This window comes from Falco punctatus, assembly GCF_963210335.1.
Source record: "Falco punctatus genome assembly, chromosome: 1".
NCBI lineage: Eukaryota > Metazoa > Chordata > Aves > Falconiformes > Falconidae > Falco > Falco punctatus.
Window position 1 is genome coordinate 114,016,498 of NC_137580.1, and position 23,553 is coordinate 114,040,050.

Consider the following 23,553-nt stretch of genomic DNA (forward strand, 5'->3'; position numbering starts at 1 on the left):
TTTTTTTTTTTCTTTTTTTTTTTTTTTTAATTCCTTTTTTATTTTAAAGTTTGAAGGAGAAAAAAAGGTCTGTAAACAGGTGGGAGCCAAAACTCCTGGCTCCTCCAAAAGCAGTCAAAACCTATGTCCAAGTGCTTGTTTCTGTTCCTGCTTGCAAGGGAACTATCAACTCTTTACAATTATCTATGGCCACAGTTCAACGAGAGTATTTTTTTTTTAAACTTTATATTCCGAATGGAAAAATGGTGCAATACTCCGGTAATAATTTTCTTGCATTAGTCCACAATAAAAAGCCGCTAAAGGTAGATATACATATTATTCTCCAGAGATACACACTGTAATTTTTAAAATGCGATAAGAGTCCTTGAGTAAACATTTACACGTGAATTGTCGCCGGCCCCTTCTATCAGTTCTTTTTTTTTTTTTCTTTTTTTTTCTTTTTTTTTTCTAACATTATAGGATTAGCTACAAGAAGGGCTGCGGACACTCAGTGCAAAGTTAGAAGCTAATAACAATTAAACATTTGACCAATGAGCAAATAAAAAGCATATACTGATTAAAAGGAAAAAATTCACACTTTTAGTTAAACCACACATGGGCACACACATACATGCGCGCGCATACACACAAGCACACTCACATACATACATCTGTTCCAACGAAAACGTATAGTCTGAACTTTAAAAAAAATTCTTAGAGCCTGTTTTTTGTGTACTGATGCTGACCTGGAAGTGTAATAATTAGACTTAGAAAGTGTTCACATTTTGTTATTGGCCTGCTGGATTCAAGTATTTGCATGTTGATATGTTTTTCTGTTTGTTTGTTGGGGGTTTTTTTTGTGTGGTTTTTTTTTTTGTAGTTTTTTTTTTTTGTTTGTGGTTTTTTTTTTGTTTGTTTTTTTACTTTTTATATTTTTGGGATTTAAAAAATGACATGAAAAAGTAATGAAACAAGGGTAATGTGCATAGGCAGATCCATGGGAGTAGTGGACACAGAGACACCCCAACCCTGCCCTCCCCCCACCCCCCACCCCCCCCCCCAACCTGTACAGTCAATAGTTACCATTCAGATTCATTACTTTTCTGTACCAATGGTAAATATCACACTTCACCCTTTCTGATTAGTGGGTCCGCCTCTGGTAATGTGCATAATAGTCACAGGCTCATTTTAAATAGGCTTTCATTCCCCTCCTCCCCACCTCCCCCCCCCCCCCCCCCCAACCCCGTTGATAAAATAACCCTTTCCAGCCCAAATTCTGAAAAGTGCCCTTCATGATAGACCTATTCTAAGCAGCTTTTATACTTTGTTTTGAAAATCACCATACAAACATAAAAAGACAACATAAAACAAAAAGCCACGAAAAAAATAAAAACCTGTCATTAGCATGTGACACTGACCAAAAGAAGCCCATACTGTTTCAGGAACAGTTCACAAGGGCTTCTGCAGTTTCATATTCGATATTGGACAGAGGTACTAAAAAGGGCTGCCAGTCTGATCTGTTAAAGCTGGATTCTTCATCAAGCCCGGGACTGGAAAGGGTTACAATTTTTTATTTTTCCTTTAGTGCTGATGATTGTTATTTCCATTTTGTTTCTCTTGTTTCCTAGATGGACTCCCCACTGAGAAGATCACCCGGAAGAAGAGTATTCAAAGGTGTCGGGCTTCCGATAACTCTGCCGTCGTCGGTGCTCGGGGGTCCCCAAAGGCTGCTGGAGTACTGAGGCACCCCCCCCCACAGCAGGTCGCTGCTCCCCTTGCCCCCCAGGCAGGGGGTGTTCCAGTGGCCGGCGTCGCTGCGCACCAAGCCGTGGGAGCTGCTGGAGGAGCCCAGGCGGGTCTGGTTGCTTCCAGTGTTGGACTGCCAGCTGGAGGTGGGCGGCAGCGGCTGGCCTTGGGCTAGGAAGCGGTTGACTTCTTCTTCACCAGCAAACTCGGCCAGGATGGTAGTGTTTCCCAGGACACACCTGAGGACAAAAACAAAAGGTGCAGCGACATGAAACAAGGGGTGCAAAGGGCACTTGGGGAAATACGCCGGGTGGACAGAGACCCATTGGTGAGCCCCCAAGCTGAATTTGAGGTGAGGCGTTATGCCACATCTGCTCGCTTTTAGTCATCCCGGTCTCTTAAACAAAGGCTCCTCTGTCCTGTTTTCCCTCTACCTTTCTGCATCCGCAGGCAAACACACAAAGCCATGCGTGGAGACCGCCTCGCTTTATTAACACGCATCGATTTAGGCATAAAGGTACAAGCATACCAGCGTTATCAGTAATAAATTACACCAATAATGACAAATTTATTAGGATATATTTTCAAAAACTATTCTCTTCGCATTAATTTGTCATCACAGAATATATTCTAGTATTTAAATCCTGCAGATTCAATCATTTGCTGGGTATTTTAAAATCAACTAGCCAGGAAAAGCTGGGGTTTTTTAAGCTGCAAGATACAAGAGCAGAATAAAATTCAGACACCTTGCACCTCAGGGTGCCTACAGCCGTCACACTCAATGGTTAACTTTTTAGTTACAGCAAAGCCTGAAATGCTGTTTCCAAGTTTGTGCTCAAGCACCTGACAACACCTCCTTTCCCCACTTTTGCTTTTGCATAAATGTTGTAGCTTTTATTATTTCTGAGCACTGGGCAATGTGACCTGTAGCAATTCCAGCACTTTGCTTTACTATAAAGATATAAAATATAGCTCCAACCATGCATCATATAATGTAGCAAAGCAAGCTCCAGACCATGAGGTATGCAATTCCTTTGCCTTTTAAAATACTTCAAAATATTTTCAGAAAACAAACTCAGAAAGATTAGAGAATCTCTTCCCCCCCCCCCCCCCATGATCAACAATGCTTTCATACCCTTAAAGGTCTTAACCCATTGAAATGCTTAATATTAACTCTTCAATGTACAGTTCAACTTTTCTGTGCCCAACGCTTATTCCTGCTTTATTTAAAGCTGTACTTGAAACCCACTGGGGCTGTACTCTGAAAACTGATTTGTACTTCAATGCAACTCCCCACACATCCTGCAAAGTTGAAGGTTTTGTCTTCCCCCCTCCGCACCCACATCCCCATTTCCTGAAACCTCGCTTTTCTTTTATAGTACGTTTAAAATTAATTCCCTTTGTATATATTTGACAAGAGTAACTGCATGACTAATGCAATGGATGCAGAACACCTCCAAGAACCTAGCTTTTATTTTCTTCTCAAATTTATTTGGCAACCTAAGATCTTTTAAAGAAGAATGAAAGATAAATGACCTGGCAGTGTCTGCCTAAACCTCCAGGTTCTCTGTATTAATTGTCTCCCCACTGCATGGCGTGGAACTCTGAACAGCTACATTAAGTGTTACCCTTTTGTTGGAATACAAACGTCCTTGCAATGGCTACTGCCCCCCACCGCCTGACTGCAGCCTGGAAGCCATCACCAAGCTGGGTTTGTGCAAATGCTCCTTGCTGAAAATCACATCTTAAGAATTTCTACCTTTCCTAAATACGCAAGTGAAGAGATCCAAATGCAGTCTTTGAAACCTGTGCATTCCACAAAAAATTTTAAATTCATTTTCGAAAATATTAATCACTGCTGCTCCTCATTTATATAGCAAAAAAACCCCACACAACCAGAGATGGAAAGTGCGAGCAAGCTATTCTCATATCAAATCACAGAGTCATTTAGGTGGGAAAAGACCTTTAAGATTGTCAAGTTCAATCATTAACCCAGCACTGCCAAGGCCACCACTAAACCACATCCCTCAGCACCACATCTACACGGCTTTTAAACGCCTCCAGGGATGGTGACCCCACCACCTCCCTGGGCAGCCTGTCCCAGTGCCTGGCCACCCTTCCAGTGAAGTTTTTCCTACTATCCAGTCTAAACCTGCCCTGGCACAACCTGAGGCCGTTCCCTCTCGTCCTGTCGCCTGTTACCTGGGAGAAGAGGCCAAACCCCCCCTACACCCCCCTGTCAGGCACCTGCAGAGAGCAATCAGGGCCCCCCTGAGCCCCCTCCTCTCCAGGCTGAGCCCCCCCAGCTCCCCCCTGAGCCCCCCCTCAGCCTGGTGCCCCAGCCCCTTCCCCAGCCCCCTGCCCGTCCCTGGACACGCTCCAGCCCCTCTGCGTCCCCCTGGCAGTGGGGGGCCAGAGCTGAGCCCAGGGCTCGGGGGGCGGCTGCACCGGTGCCCAGCGCAGGGGGATGGGCACTGCCCCGGCCCTGCTGGCCACGCTGTTTCGGATACAATATGGGTCTGAGATTGCTGGCTCCGCGACGTATTGTCCAATGATCAACTCCATGTAAACATGTATCTTGGTATCTCTTGGAACCCTAACACCGTCCTGCTGGCTTCAACAAATCCCACTGTATTTTAACACTGTGACCCTGCCAGCATATCCAACACATACGTAGCTCAATCCTTTTCATTCAGAAAGGTCTGTCCTGTCATTGCTAGCAGTGTAAGCATAGTTATTGCCACAACCTATTAAAAAAACAATTTAAACTGAGGCCTTCCAGATCCCTGATAAATGTAATGACATTGCCATGTACGTATTTAAAATAAGCACTTATCTTTAAACTCACATACTCATTTTGCCTTTGGCATTATTCTTTTTTACCTGATGCTCACATCTAAACTGATATAACTAAAATGGGTCAGTTTTTCATCTCCAATTGTTCTGAATGCTGCTTTGTAATAATTAACGATCAACAGTTTAAAAAGCACCACGCTCATTAATGTAAATATTGTTACTACAATTTCTGTTCACCAGGTTCATAATGGGAGAGTAGTTGCAATTTCACATAGGGAGCAACCATTGCTCCTAAATTTGTAAGTATAGGGAAGGTAATCATGCCAGTAGTACAACTAGTTCCAAATGATGTTTCTGCTATGATCAGTGTTTTTCAATATACTCATGGTCTAACCTGTTGATAAAGAAAATTGCTTTCCAGCGCTGAGCACCTAAGTATTTCTTTGAAACATCAGTCTCTACATTCTTAACCCTCCCTAATGTCACTGATTTTATCACTCAAATTCTCCAGTCCTTGTGTACTATGCCAATTAATCCTATGGATTTTGAAACACCTAGAAAGCGCACTTTGTTGTCATACATTTCGTTCATTAAATCCTTTAAAAAAGGTGACCACCACGAACACATTCTTTATCATTGTTTCGTGCTTTCTGTTGCTCTCTAAAGCTAAAACCATGTCTCATGCTCTCTCTGAGCTTCCTTTGGAATTCTTACCACATCTTATAAATTCTTTGCAGCCTTAGAGGTGACAAATCCTTACTGAGCACATTATTAACGAATATCTATTATCAAGTTTTGTAATGACCTCTTGTTCAGTAGTGTATGAGTATCTAGTCCCCAATTATTTTTTCTCTGTCTCATTAGGCAATTTCAAAACTCACATTAAACTGACTAGTGATCGGTGTCGAGTCCTAACAAATAAATGCCTAAGAAAATAGTTTCTGAGATAAAACCAGCTTCACAACAAAGGAAAGAGAAAGCAGAAACATACATATGCAGAGACTTTTGGGCCTTGGCTGCTTCCTCCTTGGAGCTGTATCGGACCACAGCATTCCCTTGCGTCAGGTTCAAGTGGAATGTTATTAGAGGGCCATGTTGCAAACACAGTGTCCGCAGTGTGGAGCCATCAATCTGGTAAGAAACAAACAGGGGGAAAGGTTTTTGTGATTTTACTTTAAATGCTTGTTAACTAAACAGGTTTTAAAAGCTAAATAGGAAGTACAGGTGGGAAAAAAGTGTTTTTCTTTGATAAGAAGAATTTATTTATAGAATTATCACTGTCTTCATTGACTAAGACAACCTGTCTTTTTAAGACTTCCCTGCAGTCCAGTGCACAAAATTTCCCAATTTACATTATGCAAGTTATATTTATCATTAAAAGTCCACAGAAATCCAGATATAAATCAAAAGAAAAGCACATTGTCCATAAACCACCTAAATTCTCCCCAAGATTAATTTGGATTTCCACATTCAAGGTTTTGTGGCTTATAGTCTTCCTTGTGAATGATGCTATGGGAAGGACTAGATTTGACACTTAGAAGTGTCCTATTTGACCCCATAGGAAAAGCAGATTTTACATCTCTCTGCTTTGAAACATCATTCACCTCCAAACTTACACATACATAAATGGTGCACGCTGAATGACTAATCACAGTCTTAAAAGTTCATACTTGACAGTACCTTGAAAATGTAACAAATTCCCTGTAGAAGACAGACACTTATAATAAATGCAGCAGAATAATTATTTTCCATTCAAATGAATCAAACGGCCAAGGCTGATAACCATTGTTCTTATCTCTTAAACGTGGCAAGTCTGTTATCAAAACTAGTTATGTACAATTCTACTTACCTGGGGCGTGAGGTTGCGAAGAACCAGCCAGCTGCTTGTTCTCCCTGAGCTGTCCGTACTCCATGCAGAACCTACAACACAAATTCCACACCAAAACATTTTACCAGGTTGTGGAGAGCATATTACAAGTAGAAAACTTATCTGGAAACACAGCACACCAGCAAGCATTACGGCTACTGAAAACTTACAGCAGTTTACTCACATCTTGATTTATTGTCTGGAATGAGAGGTTGCTGACTGAAAACCTGCTTTTTTTTTTTAATTTTTTTTTTTTTAATGGTTGAAAGGTATGCACCATTTTTCACATTCCCACAATAACTGTTAGAAAACTAGTGGATACAGGTGTGACACTGCAACAAACTGTATCTTCAGGTTACATTAGAATTAAGCTGGAAGACACATTTTAAAAGCAATTCAAGCGTCCAAGCTCAGACTGCTGCTTGCTATTGCTATTTTTATAGCACTGCAGCATTCTGCTGTCTTGCCCATGATAGGTTAACGTATATGACTTATTCAAAATAGGTATTTCTGCACTGACAGTGTTCTGATTGAAGATACAAGGACATAACCAACAAAACCTGCTTTTCAAACTTCAAGCCTGGTGTTTTATAATGAGAAACTGTATAAGCTTGACATTTATGAGTGGCATTTGAGAAACTGCAGTACTTCTGTGGTCACACACATGACCATACTCAGGCTAAAGAGACAATCCTTAAAGAGCAGTATCTTCCCACCAGGTGGGGTTTTGGTGAAGAAAATAGACACAAAACAAACAGCAAGAAGAGGGAAGAACATTTAATTCCCAACTTCGTGAAAGCAGATTAACAGTCAGCTTTATGAAACAGGTGTAATACTTTTGAGGCTGACAATACTTCACAAACAAACATTATATATCCATTATTTATATAGCCAAATCCATGGTTTCTTGTATTTGTATTTAAGCAAAACAATATCCAAAAAAAGAGCCCGCATGAAGGAATGAAGACATTCCCTGAGCTTTGTGATGCCATCAGGTCCTAAGTGTTTCACACTCCAAAAATGTGTTCCATATGAAATTCCATGGGCTGCTTTGCTCATCTTGAAGCCTTGTAGGCAGTCATAGATCATACCACAAAACACCACACATGTTTAAAAGATACTTTTAGAAATTAAGGAAATGGAAATAAGTCCCAGTTGGAGTTCAATAATTTGGCAATTCCTACATAAAATTACTAATATGACCACCTGAAAGATGACAGTATTTACACCTTATCCTAACTAAAATAAACAGCTTCATCCCCAAAACAGACACACTCTTACTTGCTTTAAACCTCAAGTTTCTGGAGCCTAATCCACAGCTATGGGGTGCCTCGCTATTGCTAACACAGAATAAAAGTAAACAATTACAAAGAGACAGCACTCAGGTGTTACAAAATGCAGAAGTCAAGAGTACCAGAGGAGTAAGAGCTGGTCCAACCCAGGGGACTGGCACCCCACGTCGATGATGGCTTGGTGTTTGTTAAGCCTGGAGGTGGTCTCGTAGGAGCAGTAGTGTTTCTGGGTACCTTCCATAGTTCATGGGATAGAGAGGCTTGTGTGTGAGAGATTGGGCCAGAGGACCACGTAGACTTGATGTCTGACAATTTACCTGTAACAGAAAAAAAAAATACATTTGTGTATTTTTAGTTAGCAATTAATGGGTAATCATCAAGCTTCTGTATTGAAAGTATTCTTCCAGCTTTTCAGGAGAGAAAAGAACAGCATTCTGTACCATGCAGTGATATAAATCCTGTATCCTTTGAACCTACTTACACTAGTATTTACATTTTCAAAGAATTTTCTATTTAATGAATCCCAACACCTGCTACGTATACCATTCCCTTTTTGAAATCTCCTACTATTTTGCTCTCATAAAAACCGATACATCTGAAAAAGACCAGAAAATGGACTTAAGTATTTGAAATCTAATTTCATCAAAATTATAATGAAACACTTCAAAATTGTCTCTCAAAAGCTTAATAGAGTTTAACCACTTTTTCTTACATAAGTCATTTAATCTAATACAAATTAACCACTATATCCATACATTGTTCTGATAAATTAAAATTCCAAAGATCAAAGATCAACAAAAACTGTATTTCTGAATATTCAAAGTAACAGATACTGGCGTTTTTTCCATTTGTTTTTGAGAAAAATGAGGTTGATTAGACCACATCATAACCTGTCACTCTTTGTAACTTTTTACTCTTGTTATTTCCTTGATCAGTTTTTAAACTACCTTACTGCTGTTCCTGCCAAATCAGAGTTTTGTAAAATAATACAAAACCCAGGAATAAGATGTATGGATTGGCATCCAGAGTGGCAGATAAAATTGATTCAAAATTACAGACACCAAAACAAAACCCTTTATTCATCTTTAGACCTACACATTCCTGCCTTTCTTCTTGTACCAACATAGGTTGTGAAATTGGAGCCAAATCTCCTTGTCATAGCACAGTGCCATCATCACTAGCGTTAGCTGCACGTGTTGGACTAGAATGGACTGAAATGGTCACATCACTGCATCTTCTGCCAGAGCAAATGAGACTGCGATTACAAATGTTTTAATGTTGATTGCAGACAGAAAACACTTGGTCTGACAAAGTCCAAGATGCAAAAATCCTGTGAACCCTTTTTTAAACCAGATTTGAAGTAGCAGATTAAGCTTAGACTGAATCAGTGCTTTGTATCAGGCAGGCATCGACGTTTTTTTAATAGTCCTAAAGCCAAATTTAGCAGTCACCAAATCACAGCCTGTTATATATATGTACACACACACTCCCCAAATTGCCTCTATCTCTATCATTCAATGGTTTTATATTGAACCATAATAATTTAAGTGAAAGGGCAACCATTCTCCCATCTTCTTGCAAACTGTAGCAAAAAAAAAAATAATAATTTGACAATGATGATGAAAACATTAATACGGGTAAAATGGTGGGGGTAAACAGGGAAAAAGTCTGAGTTGTAGAACTCAGAGCAGCTCAGCCTGTGATGTAGCACATGATACATGCACATTACCACAGAGAAGATGCTGCTATGTCACTACTTCTCATGGGGTTAACGCAAAGATTAGATGACACTGCAAAAAAATAAAAAGCAAATAAAGCAGAAATGCATGGCAGATAACAGAAAAGCAAGCCATTCCTTTCTTTCCCTTTCACTGGCATAAAACATTTCAAACAAGCCCTGTTTGTTTTGCATTCTGCAGCATGACCTGGAGGTTGCACCTTCCTTCCTTTATCCAAAGGAGTGGAGGGTTTTCACTGATTATATATGAAAATGCTAATACAATCCACACAAAAGCCCCAATGCATTTTTATAATGGGACATACTGGATATTTAGATAGGTAGTTCACAAGCAGTTTCCACGATTTGCAGAGACATGCTCTGGAATTTATAGCTCATGAAAAGAATGGGTTGATTATTTAGAATGTCTACAAGCTCACCCTTATAAGGGAGCATCAGACTTCAGGCTGACTATTAAAAGACATTAAAGAGCCCCAAACCCCTCCAGAGCCATGCAGAGTACTTCCTTGAGGTACTACTAAACTTTTTCCTCAGCTGAAGATGGTTCACTTTTAACAGTGAGTTTATTAACGATTTCGTATCAGCTCTTACTGGAAGGGTCTAGTAGGGGTGTTTTTACTGAATTCCTAGACAATATTCCTCGTCAAAGTTGCAACGGAAATAGTCATTAAGAGATCTTGATGCCAATTCAGAGTGACATGTGGCACCAAGTGGAATAAATACATTTTTCCTTAGCACAGTTCCAGGCATACCATCCAACGCTCACCACTGAAGAGCTACCAGGAGAGCTGCCTACCTAGCACAGTACTAAAAAAATACGCTTCTGTCTATAGTAGCATTACTGTAATAACTGGGAGAGCGCTTTCTAGGGCCTTTTCTCAGAATGCAGAAGGATGCAAAAGTAGAAAGGCCATTTTTCGTACCTGCAATGCTAGGTGCAGATGCAATGCTGCTGAAAGAGCTACTGTAGCCGGAGGCACTAAGCGGCCAGGCACTCGATGAAGGCAGCGTGGCATTCTGAGATGATGTTGGGGATGACCCTGCAGAACCAGCAGAGAAGCAACTAAGAAAGATGGGCATAATGATGTTTGGTGTGACATAAGCAAATCTATTATGTGCAAATACAAACCATGCAAGGCATTTTCCTTAATCAGACTGGTCTCTGAACTCTAGGAATGAAATGTTATAGAAAGCATGATAAAGTGAAGCAGAAGTCTTTAGTAGAAGAAAGCCGGCACATTGGCAAATGTACTAGTGCCTGTGCAGAAGATAAATTCTGCATTCCCTTTAAGATACATGACTCTCAAAGAATCAGTGTTAAACTGTTTAGACTCAAGGAACAGGCTTCATTTATTAAGGTGCTCTGCCAGCTGACTTAAGCAATGGCAACTGTAGATGAGCATAGATGTCTATGATAAACTAACCTCTTACCATGGGTGATTTGTCCTAAATTACTCGAGGCAAGCATTTCTCCTACACCCTGATGCCCACACACATCTTTAGATTTTTGCAGACTTTCAGTAAAGCAAGGATATATTTTAGCAATCTCTTCTTAAACTGATAACATTAAATGAAATAGCTTGAAACCATCTTGGTAAATCATTTACAATCTGAGGAGCTATCTAAGCATACATACAATTTCCTTACTGGCAGCAAATGAAAGAAACTGAACATAAAATAAAATATCTTCGTTATAAAGACCAGAAGAGCTGGAAGTATTCTCTCTAGCCACCAACAAAATTAAGTGTGTATCCTAGGTGACTTATCATTCCTGACGTACATAGGTGATACTGAAGCATCTTTAACCAACTAATAAAAATACGCGAGTTCTTTGGGAAGGGGCCCTGTGCTGAGGTAGAAGGGAGGAAGTAAAGGGACAATCTCAATCCCTCAGAGCTCAAAAAACCCCACAGGTTGTATTTCCAACTGGAACAGCAACCAACCAAACTTTACTTTATCCAGACTCACTGTGCTCCAAAGGACACCACCACAGACATCAGTCTCAAACAAAACAACTCTCTATCAGGGCCTTCCCTGGAAATAATCTATTCCCCAGGCAGGGATGAGGAATTGTATCAGATTGAAAGGCCACAGAGCTGAACTGTTCCCAATTCCACGTGACTAAGACTTTCAGCTCACAGCAGCTGACCCTGCAAAGCTTCATTTGCAGACGGGGTAAAACAAAAATCAACCCAAAAGCTTAGGTTTTGTGTGTACAGTGCGAGGACGGTGCACACCGCGGCGTAGCCCTCTAAACGGAGATGAGCTCTGCTAATACGTGTGTACTTCACGCTGCAGTGTTACAAGTCTTTTCCTGGCAGCATGTCGTGACAGCCCCAACCTCATATGGAAAGGCACTGACAATAACAGATCATTTTACCTAGGAGCAAACACCTCAGTTATACAAGCATAAAGAAACAGATCCAGCAATGACATTTTTAAATTAAAATTAATTATTAACAAGCTAAAAAGCTAATGAGGAAAGGAAGCGCACACCCCAACAGTCACCGCTTCTCAGAAGGTTTTAGCTCTTGAGGGACTGTTTACTTCTGCAAAGTTTATCTGGACTGACCCTAAGTAGTGTAATTATGTCTTCACTCTACAGACAGATTATACACCAACAGAGCTAGCGTATACTTTCCTTCTATAAAGAAAGAAGACCTTAGAAGGTATTGTCTAACTTACAAGTATAGATGATAGCTCTGTAGGGGTGGCCTTTCAGCCTAAAAGGAGTATTTCTTGGGTGCACTATATCTGAACTGTGACTTTATACTCTTCAGTCTTTATACTTTTCTAACTCCAAACCATCTGGGTTGCCTGGCCCTGGAAGTACATTTGGGTCATTAAAAGTTCATTCGACATTACCCACGCACACAAATACTGCATGTTTCAGCTTAAATCAAGATTGCTTTTGGGTGAGAGAACTAAAATCATTCAGGGCACTGGAAGCCCCTGCCTCTCTTCCCTTGTTTCACATCCCTTCACTTGAGTTAACAAGCTCAGAGCTGGAAACCCGTTTCAAGGACAGTTCTGATTTACAATCTACACAGATACCGCTGATGTAACTACTAGAACCAAACTCACGTTTTTAATCCTGACGGGTCCCTTCTTGACAGCCTGGTTATACTATTCCTGTGCACATCAGTGCGCTCTAACAGAGCACGGAGAACCTATTTCGGCATGCCGATCACAATTAAACCAAGCCACCTTTCTCCTGATTCACTTTCAGTACATCTAGTTAACAAGTAGCAAAATCCCAAAGGGTTATCGTTTTAGAGACTACCCTTTTCATCCTGAAGTAAGACTGCCAGAAGGAGCCAACAAGACAAAAGGAATGAAAATGGCAATGGGAAATAGGGTCCCCTATTTTTTCTTTTCTTTGATGGTTTTGGGGACAAAACTGCTCTAATTTAGTTTGCTGATGGATCTTCTAACAAAGCTGCCATTAATTAGTATGACAGAAGCCTGCTGCTTCAGCAAGAACTGTGGGAATTCTGTATTGTGTTTTTTGAGTATTTCACAAAGTGTATGTAAAGAGGGTGGTAAGTATGGAGAGTGAAATCTTGTTCAACACAAAGTGTTACAGGTTACAAAAACTTCCAGTGACCACAGAAGTTTGCATTACATCTCACAGCCTTTTCCAAAATAAAAATATTTACATTCTCATGGAAAACCAGAAACTTCTTAGTCCCATAGTTAAATCAAGTATTTCTGGATATTCAGTGAAAGTTCAGAGCAGAAGCATTATTAGATTGGGATTACATGCAAGAATTAATAAATCCACAATATATAAAGTCAACTTTTTCGGAAAGAAAAAGAAAATATACACAGATGTGAAAGTAATTTGTGTGTTTACCTCCACTCTTGAGAAGATAGCGATTAACATCCTGTATCGTGGTGTTTATGGTAGGCCCAGTTGGAACACTTCCAGGAGTAACATCGGGGTCATTTTCAGGATCAATATTCTGCAGTCCTTTCCATGGCACTCCTGGATGAAATTCTGTTTCAAATATAATAAAAAGACAAGTATATAAAGTCATAATTCTCCAAAGTGCCTGTGTAGCAGAAGGCATGAGGATTCAATAAATAAACCCAACAATATGCTTGAAGGACATCAGTTAAACACGAATGCTTTGTATTTTGTTACCTGGTGGCCAGTTTATGCTGGAGCCATTGGAAATTTTATCACTATCGGTTTTGGCACGTGACCAGCTGTGAGGAACAGCTACAGGTGGACTGGCGGGCGATTCACTGTTTTGAATCAGATCATACCGGCCATAAGAGTCATCAATGGAGGACTTTCCCGGAGGACCAATACTTAAACCTCCAGGTATAGCACCTGTAATGAATGAAATGGAAAGGCTTTGTTTAGGAGTGGGACCAATTTTGGGTATGGAATTTCATCAGTCCCCGCACTATGTCATTACTTTCTTTTTTTCTTCCTGTATTACAAACATAAAAAAGAAAATTAAAATATAAACACAGTAAGCAAGGCTTAAAAGCCTTGGAAGCCTTACTAGGCATTTCAGCTGTGAGATACACCGCTGGTGTGATCTAGACACTGAAGTTAAAGAAATTCACATTACATTACTGCCAAAAAGAGACTAAGTAATTCAAATCATTACACTGACGGTAAGTAAGAATTTGCTGAGACATACTAAGGAATATAGGCAAACTGTAGGCAAACCCTCTTCCCATCTTTCTCTAGGTATTCACTGCTGATGGGATGGATGATTTGAAATGGCCATTCTCATGTTCCTACAAACTACCAAACAACAATTTGGCATAAACAGTTCAGCTACTTGCAGAAAAAAATACTATTGTAAAAGAAATAATTCATGCCACTCATAACAAAATCCAGGATACAATAAAGTTAACAGAGCACCATGTTCTAACAGAATAAACTTGGTACAGGAAATAAAGGAATAAACGACTCAGGATACTGGAGGCGTTAGGGATAAAGGTGTTCAAAAAGATTAGCAACCACTTTTGGAAAAATATGAAGTCTGTGCTCCTAACTCCCAGGGTGGGTAATTAAGTAATCCATTGCGCCTTTTTACAGGACTGGCTGTGAAAAGTTGATGACCTTGGAAAAACTGTGGGAGAAAGCCAATGTAAAGTTTTTTTGGATTGAAAGTATGCAGATCTGGAGTAAGGGGAAGACTGTGGGACTTGTTTTGCCAAAACTAATGGCTTATTTTACTTGAACTCCATGTTCTGAGCAACAAAAATCAGCAAATGAAAAAAACCATTCCTACATTGCATGTAGGAAATGATAGCTGCAAGCACTTCGATGCATTGCTGAATATGACTGCAGAAATCATTTTAAAAATATCACAGTCTCAAAGGGCACTCTGTACCAACCATTTATGAGCACTTACCGAAAATAGTAACAAGAAAAAAAAAATTACAACTGAAATATGACTCAAGTCTCAAAAAGCCAGACTGACACAGAGATTAAACGCAACATACCGTGCTTGCTGGAGTTCTGGTCAAGCGAAGAAGCAGCACTGGACAGATTATCCATTGAGTTGGGGTGTGTCCACTGAGGAAGGCGAGACTGGGACTGAGAAGTGTCCTTCACTGACAAACCACCAGTAATGTCCATGTTATTTACATTCATGTTCGAGTTCAGTCCAGCTAAGGGGAGATAGGTCATTAGATATCGGTAATATACTGGAGGATTAAAAGATGCGTTTAAAAATCCAGCTAAGGGGATTATTAAATATTGATTCTCATACATGTGTATGCATGTGTAGTCATTTACTATGCACATTTTCAACCCGCTATCAAGAACTTCTGCTATTATACGAACACCAATATAACTCCCATTAATTCAGAAAATGTTAAAACTTTGCTAAAAGGGAGGAGGAAAAAAAGCAGGAGTAATATTTTAAAGCTGTCAGTATTTCTACTTGTAGTAGTACTTTACTTTTCACTTGTCTCAGAAAAGGTATTCTGAAAGAATGCACTGGAACGCTATGTTTAAACCAGTGAAGAATCTGCAGCATTCCATTGCTAAACCAAGGTACTCCTAACATCTCACCAGCACACTACCATGTCTGCCATTTTATTTTGCTAATAACATTTTAAAAATCTGAAACAAAGCCAACTAATTAAAAAGCCATACAAACAGCAGTTATTCATCAGAGCAGGTACTGTACTATTTGAGCATGTATTTTGTATACACAGAACAAAAGCACTCAGACTGTATTTAAGGAATAATTTTGACATGCTTTGTGACATGAACCTGGGTCCTTTTTGATATATTATCCTGAATGTTAGCAGATGACAGGAAGCTGAGATATGATAAGAACCTCTTAGACTTAGGCCTTTAATTCATAATTCTTTTGCCTTTGGATGCTCCCCACTATAACAGCTCACCACAGCAGTCAGAATTACGTTCTTAACTGCTGCACGGTAGATAAAGCTTGGCAATTCCATTGTACATAGCACAGACAGAGTCACAAAGAGATTGAATTAATTCCTTTATGTCATAAATGAAGTCTGTAGCATACATCAAACAATCACACAGAAAACAGGTCTGAAAGATTGTTCTGTTCACCCTGTCTCAAGGCCAAATCAATTATTTTGACATCAGTCATATTTGACATATCTATGGCTAACCTACCACAGAATGACCAGTGAAGATTTCAGAAACTTCCCAGATGATTTATTCCAGTACTCTACTCTGCTTACAGCAAAGTGGTGATCCTTAATGTTTAACTACATCTCCTTTTATGCAACAGAAGTTCATTACCCCTCAGCATTCGCCACATGCTAGAAAACATCTTTGTAGCAATCTTTTACATTTTTGAAGATTACCATGTCTCTTAAGTCTTTAGACTAAAGTGAGCAGAGGATTCCATTTTTTCCCCGTAGCAGCCATGTTTTTGAAACATCTAATCATCTGCACAGCACTCTTGCTGCATTCCTTCAAACTGATCTGCATCTTTCTTGAAATACCGTGACCAAACCTGACACCTTACCAACACTGATGAGAGCGGAAAGATGACTTTGCATACCTTCCAGATGACATTCCCATTTAGCAATATGACATTGGTGTATTTTACAACGTGACACTGTTAATTTATATTTAGTTCACAAATAGCAACATATGTAGATAGTTAATTAAGCAGATCTTCTGTTCTGGTATTTGTGGGCAGAGCACAGGTCAGCAGATACAGCTTGCCTGAACAACCACCAGGCAGGCATGCGGTACCACAATTTTGTTTTGGCACTTCAGCTTTATTTACTAAACGTATCCTTATTTCTGTATTTGCCATACTGTGGAGCAAATGATTTAGATGCTGAATTAACAAAATATACTCCCTCTTTCTTTTTCATACAGAACTGCTTTAATGAAGGACACACTTACCAAGAGGGTAAGGAGCAAAGGTGTTCGGTGAAGACTGTTGCTCTTTGGTCTGCAGGTCAGGTAGGCCGGGAGCCTGGGGATGGGGTGAAAAGCTATCCATGGCTGATTTGCCTGCAGAGGGGTGCAAAGATAGATGTGGAGGGGGCGGCTGCTGCTTCATAAGCAGGGCCTGTGCCAGCTGGCGCTGGTGCTGCTGGATCTGCTGCTGCATGTTATTGATTGTACGTGCAACCTGGCAAGAAAAAGAATCAATAAATGCTCAATTGAACAAAAAGACATTAGACTTCTTGTGCCTTTCTCTACAGTGAAATAACACAATAGATTTCTTTACAAATAAAAATTGACTTTATTAAGGGTTGAAGAGCTTTCCTCCAACAAATGAATGTTGTGAAATAGCTTTATTGCTCTAGCAGTCTTTCCTTTTCAGTACTCAAGCCATGCACTGATTATTGTGTCTAAGGATGCTTTGGCTGCTTTGGTATAATGTAGCACAATCTCTTTAAGCTATTGAAACCGAACACTAATGGTGAGATTGAACTGGCAGGCAAACCTACTTGCTGCTCCTGTTGTCTCATGGGTCCGGAAACATTACGCTGAGCCTGTAACATCTGCTGCTGGATTTGTAAACGTTGGTACGCCTAGGGGACAGAAAGGCGAGGTCAGAGGTCCTAACATATACAGTAAGCCAAACAAACTTGCTTGAACTCTGGTACGCTATTAAATGAAAAAAACAAACATTGGAGTTTTCTGAAAATAGTCAAGGAAGCAAAAGTAACAATCTTGTTACAAATGTATCTTCTAAGGCCAGTGTTTGGGTTTTTTTTTTTTGTTTTATCTTAAACCAAAGACATCAATAAAAAACCTGATGAGTAAGTTTGTGAGCATTAAGTGGTTGTTAAAGGAAGGAACCAATATTTTTTTTCTGAAAATATTTTCTGTACATTTATATACATATATATTAAAAAAACTGTTATATATTATTTACTATATATGTTATATATATTTTAAAAAGCAAAAATGTAAATAGAAGTTTGTAACATTATAAAAACAGGATACATACAAACAGTTATTTTTGGCTTGGCCATTTTGAGTTCTGACAACACTTTGTATTTAACCAGTTGTGCTGCTTTATTGCAGAAAAAAGCCACAAATCTAATGTGGTTAACCAGACAGTAATTTATTTTTTTCAAGGTGTTTCTCTGAAACATGTGAATTTAAACCCCAAAGGATTTCTGTTCAAGTAGCTGGGTACTGTTCAATTAGTACCATGGCATGAGGTCAGTGCTGTACTCCTCAAAACTAGGAAACATAAGCAGAAAGAAACAATAGTATCACTGCTGCTAATGAGAGTTTGACTAGCACATTAAGATCAGCAACGAAACTACATTGTCATCCTCAATATTATGTTTAACCCTAGCAAATACCGATTTACTGTTAGCAGTACCTCTTTTTAAAATATTCTTAAGATCTAATTAAATATTTTCATACACACACACACGCATAGAATTTGCAAATATAGCAAAAGTACACAACTTCTAAAAAACAAGTAGTTCTCATCACATGATTGTTTAATATACATTCCATTAATTATGGGAAATTCACCCTACACTTCATTATTTAGCGAGGCAACCAAAGCGAGTTCTCTGGGTAACTCAGGTGACCAGCCCTGCCAAGATTTCTCTCTCATTACGTTGCAACATAAATCTCCCAGCTAGTCAATCAGTTGCATACACTGGCATGTAATACACAGATCAGTGCTGTTTGAAAATATACTATGTTACTCATACCAGTAGAAAGACAACTGATTTCTTAGTTCCACTGATCAGCTGTAAATGATAATTATTTCACAAATAACTATTTATAAAGCCTGAGGCAAAACACATGATTTTGTTTCCTTATAAAGAAACACTACCAAAGAAATCAGCATCTGATTGTTTCAGAGATCTGTCACACCCATTTAAAATTTTAGTTAGCCATTCTCTTATTTTATCTTCAAGCTCTAAATCAGAACTGAAGGCATATTTGCCACGTCTTTTAACTTACCAGCTGCAGCTGATAGAGCTGGTTCAACATCGTCATATGCTGAGGATTATTAATTGGCGAGGTTAACTGTGCAGGGCTGAGACCAATGTTTTTTGCTGCAAACTGCAAAAGCTGTGCTTGAACCTAAGAAAGAGCAGTGTATTAAACATTGTACATCTACTTTTAATGCTGGCAACTGCATAAGCCATTAGTAAGTGTCACAAGGCATCAGCTGGAAAATACTACTAGAACTATCAAAAACTTAACAAGAGGCTCTAATGCAAATCCTAGTAATCATATTCAACCATTCACTTGTAGAAAAAGAGCTGAGAACAAACTCCGCAGCTCTCTACAAACACTACTTTTGCAAAAAGGAACACATGAATGTGCACACATGGATGATGTACAAAATAGACATATGAGACAATCTTACCCATGTAACATGTTTACAGGCTAGTAAATAAATCAACACAGACACAGCCGGGCAACAGTAGCTGCAAAGCCTCAGGAGCATGACAGAATGCATATGGAGGAGAGTGCGTATGGAAGAGTTCCAGGGAAAGGGAAAACTCATGAGTGGAAGTGTCATCTAACCTGAGGGGATAGAAACTGAGGCACTTGAGCACGAAGACTAGGCTGGGATGAATTAAGAGGTTGCACTGGCGGTTGCTGCGGCTGTTGCATGGTCCTGGCTTGTGCTGCTCCGCTATTGCCAAACATACCCAGATTGCCACTCGGTATCTACAGCAGGACGAGAGAGACATTGGCATTTAAAGACGTCACTCAACATACAACCTGGAAGTTACTTATCTGTGCAGACTTTATCCTCAGTGATTATAACGGGCATGGACAAAGAAACCAGCACATACAGACTACACTGACAGTCAGGTTTAGAATCAGGCATGGCAAGATTGCCATGTACCAAACATCCCAAACCTCTAAATCTTTGTACAGATGCCTGAGCAAAAGGTAAGCTGAAGCTGAAGGTGGCTTTTATACGGATGCATGACCCTAGATGGTCACAAGATGAACAATGAAAAGTACTTGCCAAAAATGTTTGTATTTCTGTAGCAAGGGAGAGGAGAATGCAGTCATTAAGCTCAAACCATCGCAATCCTTAAATTAGGCAGTTTTTATATTTAGTCATTTTACAAAGCTACTGATAATAGACATGGTGCAGCCTCCACTTTTGAAAGATATGCTTAATGGGATCTAAGTGCTGGACAAGTATTGCCTTCAGGAACCTAACTTTCAAAGAGCATATGCAACAAAAGCCACCATAGAATGAGAGACAGTTTTTCTGTGTTGCTATTTCTTATCTTTGGTGGAACTTCCAATTTATATGGCAAAAGTAACTTTTTCATAATCAACAGTAGTTTACGGCCTCTCAGTCCTGTGGTGTTTATCCATCTTCCCCCCTCCACCACTTTTCCTTGTCTTTCCCTTTCACCATGTTCTATGCAGGGGCCAAAACACCCCACTGGCCGTACTGCTCTACGTGACCAGAGGTACTAGAAGCAGGGTTTCCTTTCACCACCTGTCAAAGCAATGAGCTGTCTTGATACTGACAGCAGGAATAAAAAAGCCCCCATCACTCCTCACCCATCTCATCACTGAATAATTATGCCAGCCAGGAAAGACGAATTAGAGCCATGTCTCTGCCTTAGAGTCTGTGACAATTAGCAATGCCTCAAAGAAAAAAACCTCACATCAATCAAGGCACAGCTATATCAGGGTTCAGTGGTATAAATCCGTAACGCTACGGTCTCTTTTCAATGGATGCATGTAATTAGCAGGCTAATTACAACTAAGCAGTTGGTTTATGTCCTACAATGTGAAACGCTTACACAGAAGGTAGTTTCTCCGCTGGTGTTTCACATGAACAAAGATGCTGCACACACTTTCAGTTTAAAGCACTGTTTTCCCCAGGGAAGTGATGGGCACTAGCAGCGAGTCCAAGAGAGCTGAAATTCAACTTGGGATCTCCCCCAGCCGCCTTACCTGTCTAGAAGAATTCAAGTTTTGCATGCCCAGCCCTGAGGCAATCCCGCCCAGGGTCTGATTAGGGAGTGCACTGTTTGAAAGGGGGAGCTTCAGGCTTGGTGAAGGCAAAAATGGTGAAGTAGTGGGCTCTTCCACTAGGCCGCCATCCTGATTGGAGAAAGAAAGGGTGAGCTGTGTGCGGCGCCCAGAGGCAGGCAGCGCACAGAGTGTCCCATGGAAATATAAAAGAGCATGGAGGAGCAAAAAAATTAAAAAAAAAAAAAAAAAAAGTATGGATAACAAGGAATGAAAAGTATGGAGGGAAGGGAGAAGAAAGAGAGAAATAGGATTAAGGTACTGTTTTTCTTTACTTCGTTGCACTTAATCCACAAACGCACAGTCACCCTCACCCGCCTCTCCAAAAGGAGAGGAGGGATTCTAGCAACTGATTGCAGAGCTATCATGTGGCCATCGCCGCCTTCCCCCTTAGATTTTCTCCTCTCTTCTCCACCAGAGTGAAAGGTGGAAAGGGAAGAGGCCCAGCACATTTCAGGGAAGTCCGTTAGTCTGGTAAAGTCTCCAGAGCAGAGCACAGACAGACAACATGCTGCTTTTGCTAACCCAGCACCTGGGAAAGGCCAGATCAGCTTATTTGACGCCAGTCTGTATTTGGTTCCACATTATAGCTCTGCTCTTAAAAAAACATTTTTGCATTAATCCCCTTTCCTAACTGAGACATATGAGCCTCTTTTAATATTCACATAGTGCTGAGTTATTATTACCCACTATGAAACATTACACCCTTAACGTACCCGATGAACACAAAAACACTTACAACAAATAATGACAGTGCTGTCTATATAGCCTTCCTAGGAAAGCGATTAAGATGCTGCCTGAACATCCCCCAGGAGGAGGCAGATTTTAGGAAGACATAAGGATCCCCCTCCAATAACTGGGCTGTAAGGAACCATGGCTTAACATAGATACGATGCACAGAAGGCAGCCCCCATGGGAGGCAAACAGTAAGTCAGAAAATAAAATAAATCATATAATCCCCAATCAAACAGGTAGATATCTAGCTAGTATTACAGTGGGGTACCAAGTTCTATCTCAAACTGCTTTGATGTCTGGGAAGCCTGCGGCTAGCATGATCAAATAACACTGTGTACAAAGTAGAGCTCCAAAACCAGGCAGAGTGAAAAATCTTTAATTTGCAATGTGCTGGACTGGTGTTTTTCAGGCAATATATTCATTGCAAAGAAAGGCTTTTAAATAGGTGAGGAGCTAGGTTATTTCAGCCAATAAAGTCAATGCTCGAGAAGATTGTGAGATACTGATAAACCATCTCTGTTAAAAAAGCAGCACGGTCTGCTAACCAGATACCCAAACAAATGACCTAACGCAGCAAGCACGCTTGGTAAATTTTACGTTCTAAGTTAATCCTGAAAAATGCATTTTCAACAGCTCTCCTTTGATGCAAAGAAAAAGTTTCTTTGCTATCAGGCAAAGTGACACTTGACATGCTATCTGACTATCCTGAGGGGGACACTGAAATTTTCTAATGATATCCCCAAGGCCTTGCAGCTCAAGATATTTTACATTCTACTGGACATCAGTCACACTCCACAAACAACTGCAGCTTGCATGACAGTAACAGGTTCAAGGATTTCTCCTCAGATCACAGACATATGTTTACAATTCTACCCTTCCCCCTTTAAAGTGAAAATAATTTCAAGCTTCGTGCGTGCTCTCTCCTTCAGATGCCATTATTTCCTATGTGAACAGACTTATTGACCATGAAAGACCAACGCAATCCCTCCCTGCCCCAAAATTTATTCCAGTCTTGTCTCATTGACTTTTTTTTTTTTTTTCCTCATTTTGGAAATAGGCAGTGCAAGGGACAGTGGAGGACAAGCCACACTGAAGACTCAGACAACTAATTTCCAGAAGAGGCGGGCTAATGCTGCCAGGCCACCTTCACAAGTGTGTTCCTTGGCTGAACTGCAGCAAATGTCTTTTGTAGCAAGTTGATATCACATTGTTCATCTTCACTTTGATCTATTTTTTTTTTTTTTAATTTGAACTTCTCCTAAGGTGCCCACTGTGCTGCATAGATCTGTGCTCTAGAAGTGGAACTAAAAGCAATTCATTCAACAAAGTATTTTAGTCTGTCAACATAAAGTACTCATCAGTCATTCTCAACCTCGACCAGGTGGTACCTTTACTGCTTACAATGGTTTGTGACCCATTATTTTTCAGGCTCCTTTCTGTAATAATTATTTCCTGAAGAACAATCTTTTCTACCTAACCTTTCCTCTTCAGTGATTTTCTTACAAATTTATGTTACATTTCTCCCTCAGGTTAATCAATTAAACAAGCCCCCTACACATCTGAATCATCAAAATCATGCTTGATCCAGCACTGCTTTTAACTGTTTTGAAGCGACTTGACACAACTGTAAAATCCTACCAGTAGTAGTATTTCCTTCTACAGTTACCCAATGCAAAGCACCAGACTGGTGCGCAACACTGCATTACTTCTAGACATTTGGAAGTCTTTCACAATAGTATCATGTACCAAACATGACAGAATGGAAGCAGCCTTACTCAAAGATTTTTTAGCCTTGTGAGATATGGACAATTTAGCAGAGGATTTCTGGGCACTTTGGCAGTCACCTGCCAACAACTGCCACATCATGAATCAAAATGTTCCAACAGACAGATGTGAGAGTGATGAATTTGCCAGAGGTCTT

At 40.0% G+C, this 23,553-nt stretch overlaps 1 protein-coding gene across 12 annotated transcripts in view; it reads right to left on the reverse strand.

The window, feature by feature from the left end:
- The window catches only part of TNRC6C (trinucleotide repeat containing adaptor 6C), a 334,947-nt gene continuing 311,394 nt past the window's right edge, over positions 1 to 23,553 (reverse strand). For 5 of the 12 annotated variants that reach the window (XM_080393276.1, XM_080393281.1, XM_080393287.1 and 2 more), the window contains 13 exons: positions 20,820 to 20,993; positions 19,413 to 19,559; positions 18,840 to 18,962; positions 17,351 to 17,434; positions 16,797 to 17,028; positions 14,891 to 15,058; positions 13,566 to 13,757; positions 13,275 to 13,418; positions 10,342 to 10,458; positions 7,803 to 7,997; positions 6,371 to 6,441; positions 5,513 to 5,652; positions 1 to 1,964 (listed from right to left, as the gene is read on the reverse strand). In XM_080393276.1, the coding sequence (XP_080249402.1) occupies positions 1,604 to 1,964; positions 5,513 to 5,652; positions 6,371 to 6,441; positions 7,803 to 7,997; positions 10,342 to 10,458; positions 13,275 to 13,418; positions 13,566 to 13,757; positions 14,891 to 15,058; positions 16,797 to 17,028; positions 17,351 to 17,434; positions 18,840 to 18,962; positions 19,413 to 19,559; positions 20,820 to 20,993 (2,148 nt within the window). In that variant the 3' untranslated portion in view covers positions 1 to 1,603. The remainder of the gene's footprint in view (positions 1,965 to 5,512; positions 5,653 to 6,370; positions 6,442 to 7,802; positions 7,998 to 10,341; positions 10,459 to 13,274; positions 13,419 to 13,565; positions 13,758 to 14,890; positions 15,059 to 16,796; positions 17,029 to 17,350; positions 17,435 to 18,839; positions 18,963 to 19,412; positions 19,560 to 20,819; positions 20,994 to 23,553) is intronic. The other 7 variants (XM_080393279.1, XM_080393280.1, XM_080393278.1 and 4 more) reach the window with 4 other exon arrangements.